This window comes from Xiphophorus maculatus, chromosome 20 (genome assembly GCF_002775205.1).
Source record: "Xiphophorus maculatus strain JP 163 A chromosome 20, X_maculatus-5.0-male, whole genome shotgun sequence".
Lineage (NCBI taxonomy): Eukaryota > Metazoa > Chordata > Actinopteri > Cyprinodontiformes > Poeciliidae > Xiphophorus > Xiphophorus maculatus.
In genome coordinates this window covers 3374773-3386299 of record NC_036462.1, presented here as the reverse complement: position 1 = coordinate 3386299, position 11527 = coordinate 3374773, and the positions used below count along the sequence as shown (strand labels likewise).

The 11527-nt window shown below is 44.7% G+C and overlaps 1 protein-coding gene across 1 annotated transcript; it reads right to left on the bottom strand.

The window, feature by feature from the left end:
- mcm2 (minichromosome maintenance complex component 2) lies at positions 1 to 11240 on the bottom strand. Its single transcript, XM_005808547.2, has 20 exons — positions 11165 to 11240; positions 9328 to 9509; positions 7241 to 7413; positions 7039 to 7169; positions 6382 to 6520; positions 6151 to 6248; positions 5888 to 6009; positions 5383 to 5590; positions 4641 to 4775; positions 4009 to 4200; positions 3825 to 3918; positions 3671 to 3749; positions 3005 to 3176; positions 2787 to 2913; positions 2585 to 2697; positions 1697 to 1861; positions 1538 to 1612; positions 1285 to 1467; positions 1039 to 1194; positions 1 to 386 (listed from the first exon to the last, which is right to left on the bottom strand). The coding sequence occupies exons 1-20, from the start codon at positions 11168 to 11170 to the stop codon at positions 276 to 278; spliced, it is 2661 nt and encodes an 886-aa protein (XP_005808604.2). The 5' UTR covers positions 11171 to 11240; the 3' UTR covers positions 1 to 275.
- Between the last annotated feature and the right edge of the window lie 287 nt (positions 11241 to 11527).

Here is an 11527-nt window from a genome sequence, read left to right as displayed (position 1 = left end):
TACTCATGCAAATTCCTTTATTAACAGCTACAATCTAACAACAATTTATTTGAACTTCTTTAAATTGTTTTTATGATTTTTTTCAGAACAACTACAGTCAGAAATCCTCATAAAACATGTACATGTATTTACAAACAACGATGAACCTCGTTTATTTGGACACTTCAGCTTTTTAAAGGCTCCATTCAGCGAAATGCGACTGTTTCAAACGTGACTCAGCTGATGGGAGCAACATGCGTCTCGGGTAAATGAGTCCAAAATGAAGGAGCCGGGTCTCAGAACTGCTGCAGGATGAGCTTCTTCTTGCCGTCGTGGCTGAACCTGTTGGAGCGGAAGAGCTCGCTGTCGTAGAAGGCCGACAGGTTGTGGATGTTGATCTGTCGCGCCTGCAGAAGGAAAAAACCAGGAGATCAGCCCAAGTCTTCAAAACGTTTTCTTCACAGGAAACCCCAAAAATGACTTTAAAATGAGACCAATTATTATTCCGTGTTTAAAAATCTACCAGATTTCCAGGTTTTTAATTAATTCTAATTTAATTTTTTCTGTAGATATTTTAATATATAGTTGCTTATTATTGATTTTTATATATTTTTGCTGCTGTAACAACAATTTTCCATTGTGGGATTAATAATGACCGCTCTATTCGGTTTTGTTCTTCCATTTGAGTTTCTACTAAAAAAAACAACCCACGCACTTGACCACTAAAATCTGATGCTACTCCATTTTTATTAACATTTTGTGAAGAAGGATGTAGCGCAGGGTCTTCTTCGGAGGTTTTTGTGTGGTTTCCTTCAGTAGTTCTTGGTGCAGCGCCCCCACAGGCCAGGAAAGGAACTGATTTTTCAAAATGTTGCAAGTTTGGTCCTCAATCGAACCGAGTCTACTGGATTATCAGGTGGGAAAACACCCTTACAATCCAGAAACCACTTGCTGCATTCTAGTTGATTGTGCAGGAGGGTCTACTTCTGCTTTTCAAAGTTACACAGATGTATGATTGCACATCTGTTTGCAGACATTTCCACGTGTAAACCTCCGCACCTTGTCGTGCAGTTCCTTCTCTGGGATCTCGATGGTGTCGTTCTGGACTCCGTATCGGCTCCTCTGGTAGGCGACCTGCTCGGCCACCAGCTGCTTCAGGATGAACAGCAGCAGCTCGTTGTTGTCCCTGCGGAACGCCAGGTAGCGGGCAAACGTCTGGCCAACAAACAGGAGCCAGAGAATAGGTTAAGTTCCTCCTAGAAACCCGTTAAATTTTGTGTTTCTAACTCCAAAGCAGCAGCAGACCTTCCTCATGCTCCTCATCACGCTGAACTTCTGCGTGTCGATGAAACTCTCCAGCATCACCCTGATGGCCATGTTGACGTCGTCCTCCAGGACGTAGTCCCTCAGGTGCATCTTGGCGTGAGCCTCCGCCATGCGGATCATCGACTCGATGTGGCGCACCGTGATAGGGATGCTGCCTGTGGCCTGCAGGGGGCGCCAAAGCAATGTCAGTTTCTACACCAACATGTCTGAACCAGGACAGCAGAGGACTCACCATGGACTCCTTGCGGAGGTCGCTGTAGATGCGAGCCACCTTGTCCTGATCCATCTGATTCAGTTTGGGGTGAACCTGTGCAAAAATAAATACATAAATACCAAAGATTCTTCTGGAGCAGATCAACCTGGACTGATTTTCGCCGGCGTGTGTTCGGACCCGCTCTTTGGCGTAGATGATGTACTTCCTCAGCAGCTCCTGAGGGATCGACGGGACGTCCGACGAGTTGGGCAGAACCACGTCCTCCAAGGCCACGCCCCCTTCCTTGTTGCTAGGGTGATGCTTGATGTGGGAGCCGACAACGAAGCGCGCCAGCATCTCATCCTTGGTTGATAAACGGCAGCAGATCAGACAGAGTTCCTTGACTTTCACTGATACAGCGCCACAACCAAGACCAGTGCGCATCTAGAGGAGGCTACTTACTTGTCGCAGGCGGCTATGGCTATTTCAAAGCTAGCTACTGATCTGATTGGTAGGCTGACACCGCTAACTGAGCACCTAGCGCCTTCATATGGGGAGTAAGTCACTTGCATGAGCTTTGGAAAGGGAAGTGACTAGATTGCCAAGGCAGGTCACCCACTGGATTCCCTACTTCCTCCACTGTCCATTAGCACAAAGAGGCTAACTCTGACTTTCAAGAAGCTAACACTGACTTTTGAAAGGCTAGCATTAGCACTGGTGAGGCTGGCATTCTCATACCAGTGCTGGCATTCCAGAGTTTAGCGCTGGCTTCCCAATCCACTGTGACATCAACCATAAAGGATAAAGAAAAATAGTCATGAGTGGCTAAGCATGCTAATCCTAGCGCCAGCTTATCTGTGCTAATGGACGGCACAGACGGTAGTTAATCCAGTGGGTAACCAGCCTCTCTAAAGGTAATGATAGTGACGATTCCTTCTTGTTGCCTCTCAACAGTAACTGGCTTTGGAAAGAATACATCATCCTGCAATTAAGATGCTATATCCAATAGACTTAATTTGGGCACCAATACCAAGACATATGTTTCATCTTTTAATATGTTTAATAATAAACATGAAACTGCGGTACCTGGACGGGATCGACGGTGTCTCTGACGACACACAGCACGTCGAAACGAGATACGATGGGCTCCGTCAGGTCCACGTTCTCAGAGAAGGTGAGCGAAGGGTCGTACCTGCCGCCTGGAGACACAGGGGGAAAAATGGTTAGGAAAAACGACAAACCACAGGTGGCCGAACTGAACCTCCTTCGTATTAACTGGCGTTCGCACCGATGGGGTTGGCGGCGGCCATGACGGTGCACCTGGCCTGCAGCGACGTGACGATGCCGGCCTTGGAGATGGAGATGCTCTGCTGCTCCATCGCCTCGTGGATGCTCGTCCTGTCGGCGTCGTTCATCTGGAGGTCAAGATGAGATTAAAGAACGTTTTTATTAAATCTCCATCAGAAGTCGTAGTCCTGGTCGGGATCCGAGTGCGTCTCGGCTCACCTTATCAAACTCGTCGATCAGGCAGACGCCGCGGTCGGCCAGCACCAGCGCTCCAGCCTCCAGCGTCCACTCGCGGCTCACAGGGTGTCTCTGGACGTACGCAGTCAGGCCCACGGCGGACGCCCCCTGACCCGTGGTGAAGACGGCACGGCTCGCCACCTTCTCCACGTACCTGGGGAAGAAAACTCCTCCGTTAAACCGACTCTGGTCCAGATTAAACACAACTTTTAAAGGTGATCCATTACAGCTTAGGATTGGTCCATGGGCTACAAAACATGTTCATTGCATTCAAAATCATTCTTAATTCCTCAGATTTTAGTCTGGTCAGTTTTGCCAGATGCACAATTATACGACCGTACATCTTTGAAAAGCAGAAGTGGAGCCTCCTGCACAACCAACCAGAATGCAGCAAGTGGTTTCTGGAACAACATGCTCGTCTTTCCCAGCAGTCAGGCAGTGGGAATACCAGCTCAGATTAGGTTGCTAGGTAACGGGGCTGAGCTTCACTGAGGTTGCTAGGTTACAGCACAGTGCCATTGAAGGTGACTTAATCAGGAGAATTTTGAAACGGCTCCTTTTCCAGACACCAAAAATGCTAAAAACCAGCGTGGTGTCTTTTGTTTTTAGAACCAGTAGAAAAACAAAACCTTGCAAATCGACTCTTACTTGAGGAACTGGGACTTGGCGGTTCCCGGGTCTCCACACAGCAGAACGTTGATGTCGCCACGCACTTTATGTTTCCCACCTGCAGGAGGGAGAGACTCAGTTCATGGACGTTTATGGGTGAGACGCAGTCGGGATCTCCGCTGGGAGTCGGTACCTGGGTTCTTAGGCTCTCCTCCGAACAGAGACAGCGCCAGGGCGCGCTTGATGTCCTCGTGACCGTAGATGGACGGAGCGATGCTGGCAAAGATCTGCAGGCAGGAAGTAAAAATTTGGGGTTTATTTAAACCGACAGAAATCAGCAGAGTTTCAGTCTGGAAGGTGATGGCGTCCCTCCTCACCCTCTCCCCGATTCGCTCATCCTTCGACAGGGCAACGATCGCCTTGACGTCCTCGTCTGTGAGCTCCGCCACGGCGACGCCCTCATCCCGGCGGGTGATGTGATTGGCCAGGATCACAGTGGCGAACACCGGGAAGCCATTGGCCGTGTTCAGAGAGCCGTCGTAGTTGTTGTGGTAGATTCCAGTCAACTCCTGGCGAGACGAAGAGAAGGACAGTTTCAGCAAAATGTCCTTCCATCAAAAGAATCTCTGCTTTTTTGTTTTATTGATCCGTTTGGATTTCTAAACTTTTTCATAAAGTTTCTTCTCCAGATTCCAGAGTCTCAGTGCCTTTTTAAAGTTTTCTTCTGCAGAGGTTAAGATTTAAATAAGACTGGAAATAGATGGATGGACAACAGGATGTGTAGAGAATTAAATGAGCAGATGCACAGACTGATACATAGGAGAATGGATAAAATATTTATTTTCTCTGAATTCAGATATTTCTCCTCTCATCCAGGCCTGAAAACATTGAAAACATGAAACAACGAAACTCTAAAACCTTCCAGACAGGAACCTGGTCCTTCATGAAGGTCAGGCTGCGTTCTGACACTTCGATCGTTTCCTCACGGTTTGAACGGAGTTGGACTCACGATCTCGTCTCCAGGCTTGCAGCTGTCCACCAGGTCGGCCAGCAGGACGGCGTCCTTGGAGCGCGGCAGGCGGCCCGCCGCCACCTTCCCAGGACTCTCCTGGATGGTGATCCTCTGGTAGTTCTGGTACACCGTCTGGAGGAGGGAGGCGGCCGGTTAAATCCCCTCTGATTGGGCTGACAACTTAAAGGGGCAGTACTTTCCAGGCACATGCTGCCATAATAACGTAACTTTTACCTTGAGTTGTTCCAAAAATGTTAAGTTAATTATGACTTAAAAGAAATTTCACTTCCTGACACACTGCCTTGAAATTGAGTCTCTGTCTCTTTAAGAAGCTCCTGCTCGTTCTGAGGCTCCATCTTCAGAAAGTCACCACAACATGGCTCCTTTATTAACCCTTTCAGGTTTTTAGCAGTGTTGCTCTGACAGGTAGCTCCTGTAAGGAACTCAGCAGATGTTTGCTAACTGCTGCTGGCTAGTCTGAAGGGGCTGAGAAGGGAAGGAGCTGTGCCTTGAAGGCAGATCTAGGTCCAACCAGGTGTTTTGCTAAGCTGAATGGTTGCCATGGAGATGAAAGGATTTCTCAAACAGGCGAGAAAGAAATAAGGCAAAACTCCAGGTACGTTTGTGATGAGGGAATAAAATTATAACATGATATAGAGCTAAAAAGGTTGATTTTACGTGACGCTGCCTCTTTAAATGCAGTCTAAATGTTGAGTTGGCCATCTTGGCAACAGCTCACCTCCTCCATGTTGACCTCAAAGGGCCCCTGGGACTGACACTCGGGGCAGGAGCCCGGCTTCACCTCCTGGTTCTGGGACTGGAAGAACGGCCCCAGAACGAAGCTGCACTTGCTGCAGTTGTACTTGACCATGCTGAGCTGCGGCAGAACGCCGGTGCAGCTGCTCACCACGCCGCTGGTCCGGATCAGCTGGTTCAGGTGGAGCTGCCTGAGGAGGAGGAGTGACGAGTCAGACGCTCAACGGATTTCACTGCAAAAACTAAATATTACCAAATATTTTTGGTCTAGTTATAAAGGCAAATATTTTAGTACACTTACAATAAGACAAAACTAACTGACAAGATTTCAGCAAGAGTTAAGATCTTAATTCAGTCAATAATGTCTTAATATTGACAAAAAAAAGTGCTGGTTCCGTTGGTTATAACAAAACAGTTTCCAATGTTAGAAGTGAAATAATCATTAATTTCAGCTGCAATAAATGAGAAATGGCGGTGAGTAGCGATACCTGAGCGCCCGGATCTCCTCCACCAGAGGCAGGTTGCAGATCCGGACGTGGATCTCGTGAGCGATGCGGTCGTATTTCGGGTACATGGCGAGAACGACTTCTTTGGCTGCTTCATCGAAAATCTGAGAACAGATTTAGCCACGTTCATCTCCAATCATCATCCAAACTTTACTAGTTTGTCATTCAAACTAGTAAAAAATGGAAAGACACACAGAAAGGAAGGTGAAAACATAAATAACTAAAAATACAAAAAGCCGACTCACCTTGAGCATCTCGGTTGGGGCCTCAGGCAGGAAGTAAGCCAGAACATGTTCTCTGGCCGCCAGGTCTTCGTAGTTTACAACCAGACTCTCTCTGTTCTCTGCACAGGAACAGGATCAGAACAGGAAGTGACCACGCTGCTCATTAATCAGAACAGGAAGTGACCACGCTGCTCATTAATCAGAACAGGAAGTGACCACGCTGCTTGCCGTCGCCTCGCCATCCCCGCCTACCTTTGCACATGTCGCTGATCTTCTCCTTGAACACGTTGTGGCCGTTCTCGTCCACGTGGGTCCGCAGGAAGTTCTTGAAGCGGTTGTAGATCTCGAGGCGAGGCGCCGCCATGGAAACCCACTCCCTCACAGTGTGGCCCTGCGGGTCGGAAACCCGTCAGAAACCCGGCCGGGTGGAAAACTCAGGAAAATTCAAGCATTTCCAAGGTAAGTTTCCAAACTTTTACAGCAGAACACTTTGGAGCTGAAAATGACGGCGTCACTTTCAGTTAATGAAACCGTCGTTAACTGAAAAATAAGAGCTTCAATTCACTGTTATATCACATCATCTATGACAGTTATTAATAAAAATCAGCAGGAACAAGGTCAACAAAAAAAACACTAATTTAACAACAAAAAAATCCCCAAATTCTCCACTTGTGTTTCTGCTGCTACTTAAAACTAATTGCATGTATATAATTGTTCACATTTATCATCATCACAGAATGTCATTATTAAACTTTCACATCCCTCCTCACCAATTGCACTTTATTACCAAACTGTGCAGTTTGAACACACTTAACCCTTTCTAAACCTTGAACACACCTAACTGAAATTCAATGATATTCAAGGATTTAATATCCTTGAATTAAGTCCTTGAATTGTACGACCACAAACCTTCATGTCTTCCAGGTTCTCGATGCTCTCGATCATCTCCTCTTCGTCTCCGTCGGTGATTCCCTCGGCCGCGCGCTCGGCGATCCGCCGCCGCCTGGCTCCGGGAGGACCGTCGTCTTCATCTTCGCTGTCTGGAACACAAAGTTAAGCGTCAGTTTGATTCCCGTGGCGGTTCTGGGTCATTCTGAGCGGTTCTGCTCACCATAAAGCAGTCCTCTTCGCAGCCTCCCGGTGAGCCCCTGCTCCCGGTCACGCCGCCTCATCGCCTCCTCGGCGGCGGCGCGGGCTCCCGGCGACAGCTCCGACAGATCCTCGTCATCCAGGTCCAAACCTTCCACCTCGTACCGATCCAGCTCCGGGATGGCGCGGTAATCCCTGGAAGAACAGCAAAATTATCTGGGATTGCAACGCAACAAAAACATCAACAGATTCCTGAGCGAACAAATGTTGCTGGATGATAAATTGTCCCAGAAGTTCTTGAGATAAACAATAATGGAAGCGACGAGTCCGCCTACAGGGGAGAGGTGGAGCAGCTGGTGGTGTGGTGCAGGGAGAACAATCTGCTCCTCAACAACTCAAAGACAAAAGAACTCATAATAGATTACAGGAGGAATAAAACGGACATTACACCACTAACCATTGGGGGAAAATGTGTGGAGAGGGTAGCTGATTTCCGTTTCCTGGGGGTCCACATTGAGCAGGGCCTCACATGGAACATGAACACCTTGGAGCTGATAAAAAAGGCCCAGCAAAGAGTGAACTTCCTGAGGGTTCTCAGGAGGAACAGCATCAAGGAGAAGCTGCTGGTGTCCTTCTACAAGTGCTCCATAGAGAGCATACTGACCTACTGTATCTGCGTCTGGTATAACAGCAGCACTACGGCTCAAAGGAAAGCTCTCCAAAGGGTTGTGAATACAGCCCAAAAAATCATTGGCTGCCCTCTCCCCTCACTGGAGGACCTGCACAGCGACCGCTGTCTAAGAAAAGCACAACACATCACAAAGGACACTTCTCACCCCGGACCTTCTCTGTTCACACTGCTGCCTTCAGGCAGAAGATACAGAGCAACCAGAACCAGAACCAACGTCTCAGAGACAGTTTCTACCCGACAGCAATAACAAAACTAAATGCAATCAAAAACAAACATTAATCATCATGAATGATGGATGTGAGAATGTGGCTGTTCTTATTTTTCTTTTTTTTGCCAGTTGTTTGTTGATTCTTGCGTTGTGTGTGAATTGTGAGACAGTTATTTTTTGGTTTTGGGCATGTGCACCGACTGATGGCACTGTGATGGAGACCATGGGTTCCATCCCATGTTGATTATTGATATTATGTTGTTTTCAGTTCAAATGTGTTTGTATTAGTTTTTGTTTAGTTATATTGTGACATTTGGTGAACATTCTTTGTGGGGGGGAGACTGGCCATCTTTCCTGTTCGGAGAATGTGGGAGAGAGGGGGAAATGTCAGTTCGTTTTGATTTAGATTAGTTCAATTTGAATTAATTGAGTATTTGCCTTTCTGGGTGTCTCAGCAAGGTGGATCAGAGAGGGAGACGAATGCTCCTGGAGCATACTAACTTCCATTAAGAGGGGGAATACTCTGAGGATTTATATTTAGTTATATTTACTTTTGATTGACTTTAGATTAGTTTAATTTTAATAATTTGCATGCATGTAAATATTTGTTGGATCATTTATTGTTAGGTTTGTGTAAGTAGTGTTTGTTTGTCTTTTCTTTTTGGATCACCCCTTTACCTGGTGTAAGTGTTGGAACTTGCCTCAGGTATAAATGTCAGCTTCTTTGTTTCACTAGGGAGGGAAGGATGCTGGTGTAATGAAGATTTGGAGCTCCCAAATAAATCCACCTCAAAGACATTTGTTGCCTCACTTCCTTCATTAAACGCAGAGCCTCCGCCGGTCAAAGTGACAGGCACCTTTTGAATTTCGTTGTCCTTGTGACAATGACAATAAAGATTTATCTTATCTATCTTATAATGTTATTGTTTTTTGAGACAATTTAATGGCAAAATAACACATTCCAAAGGTCAATAAACTTTAAATTATAATCAACGTTTAACATTGGGACTGGAAGACATTTTAATATTAAAAATAAATAAAGAAAAACAACCAAAACAATCCTTCAAAAAACAGGGGTGGCCAGTTGAGACCAAAAACTTTTATTATCCAGTTTATGGTAGAAAGAAAGAAAAGAGAAACAATAAATCATGCAAATTTAAATGACTGAGTTTGTTTTGCTTCATTGATTTGTTGCAACAGGTCTAGTCACCTCTCCATCCCGTCCCCGATCAGTTCCTCCCCATCGTCCTCCTCCGGCAGGGGGCCGTCGCCCAGCAGCCCCTCGGACTCGTCCTCGAAGGGGGGAAGGTCGCGCCCGGGGCTGGAGGTCAAGTCTCCTCTCCTGGAGGCTCGGCTGGGGCTGGTGGCCATGTGGAACGACTCTGAGGAATCCTGCAAAACACCAAAAGCCTGGTGACTCTCAAAACACTCAAACACTGCGAGTGAACCTTCAGAGTCACATAAAGATGGTTACAACGTCAGCCTTCTGTCATTTCCACGATTAAAGGACTAATGTCAAAGAAAGACCTAGAGAAAATCCTCCATGTGTTTATTTTTCTGTTCTGCATCTCCAGAACCAAACATGGAGAAGCAGCATTCAGCTTCTATGCACTACAAATCTGGAACAAACTTCTAAAAAACTGCAAAACAGCCGAAACACGGAGTTCCTTCAAATCAAGACAAAAACCCAGCTGTTAAAGCTGCTTTTGATTCATAATAAATTGACCAAAATATATGACGTGCATTGATTATTTTAATGATCATCATCAAAATGTAATAATGTCTGTTACTGGTTTTCACAACTGGTGACTGTCTGATGCATTTGATGCTCATCTCATTTTTGAGTCATTTCAAATTTTGAGGTTTGTATTTCAAAGATTTCTTGTTCTTTTAGACAATTATACATTGACAGACCGAGTCATTAGTAATGCAGCAAAAATATATAAAATATAGGGAAAATACAGCTTCGATAACATAACTTTAGTATTTGCTACAGCTTGAACTAAAAGCCGAGGTTAATTTAATGTTTTCCTGACATGTTTTAGATCAGTTTGGGTTTTTTTCTCTCTACCTTCACAGATCATTTCAGGTTTTATTTCTTTGTTTTGCATCTATTTGAGCTCATAAATGTGATTAAACATAGAAAACATGAAGAGCAAAATAGTCAAATATTTTGGAGGTGTGCAATATAAAGTGCATTTTGTGTGACATGGCAAATTATGAGTTTGTCATTATTTCCTATTTTTAAGACTACATAATAAACATTGTTACACTCAACTGATATTAGTATATAGAAATAAGGGTAAAAAGCAAGCTAGCTTATAAATGGAAAATTGAACCTTATTTCTCTCTAACTTTACCATTTTTATTCAGATTAAGAGATTTCACAAATACTCAAATAGGTTTGAAATATTCTGCTAGCACTGCAAAATAATCTAGTCCAGGTTTGAAAAGTTTAAATGTCAGTTTCTGAACCGAGTCAGTTCTAATGCATTGAAATCGCAGTTTATTTAACTTTCATAAATCAAATTAAGGTTTCGCACATCGTAGTTGGGTTTTCAATATTCTGCTGCTAGTGAAAAATAACCTAGTCTAGTTTGAAGAGTCTACGTATTTTTAATCTGAGCAGATTAAAGATGAAATTAGGTGGAATCGCCCTTTATTCATTTATCAATTCAGAAGCCAACTTCAGCTTTGTTGTATATTAAATAAAGACATCAGCGGCCACATGGCAGCTAATAACAGTCTAACAGTTACTTAAATGCTCCATTAAAACCAACATTTACGAATTAAAGCAAACGAGACGAAACCTATCATCCATATTATTGACGCTAAACGGATTTTAATGAGGCTTCATTAACAAAATATTATTTTTCTAACTGTAATAACTCTCCCCATCAGTGTCAATACAGAAACTACAATACAGTAAAACCGAGAAAAACTCAAATTACTGCAAATAACCCTGAATTATTTATCTTTTCTTTCCTTTTTTACAGCGAACCCCAAACATTAGCTCATTTATTCGGTTTTAGCTCGTTTTCACTCACCGCCATTGTTGCGCTGCTATTTGTCTGCTGCTTCTTCTCCTTCCTGCCGGGAGTCACTTTTCGCGCGAAACAACCACGTGACAGTCAAAGCGCGCGAAAAGTCATGAATATTGAAAATGATCGTTGACGTCAAGATTTTCTATTGGTCTATTGTTTTCTATGAGGCGTGGTTTAATGCGGCTGCGGTGGAAAGGAGGCGGTGTACGCCGTGGAGTTAAACAAACGCACCTTTTTTCTCACTTTCCAGTCCGGGCGGAGTTTATGACGCAACAAGACCCCGGGAACCATTTTTCGTTTTTTCTGTTGTTTTTACTTAAAACATCCTGTAATTTCTAACGGTTTTGTTTATTTTTTCTTTGTTAA

Bases quoted from the DNA above. Each gene is read 5' to 3' on its own strand.
- mcm2 (XM_005808547.2), bottom strand. The intron at 7,414-9,327 runs GTGACTAGACCT...CTGTTCTTCCAG, and splicing joins ATCGGGGACGGGATGGAGAG to GGATTACCGCGCCATCCCGG. The intron at 6,249-6,381 runs GTAGGCGGGGAT...GTTCCTGTGCAG, and splicing joins GATCAGCGACATGTGCAAAG to AGAACAGAGAGAGTCTGGTT.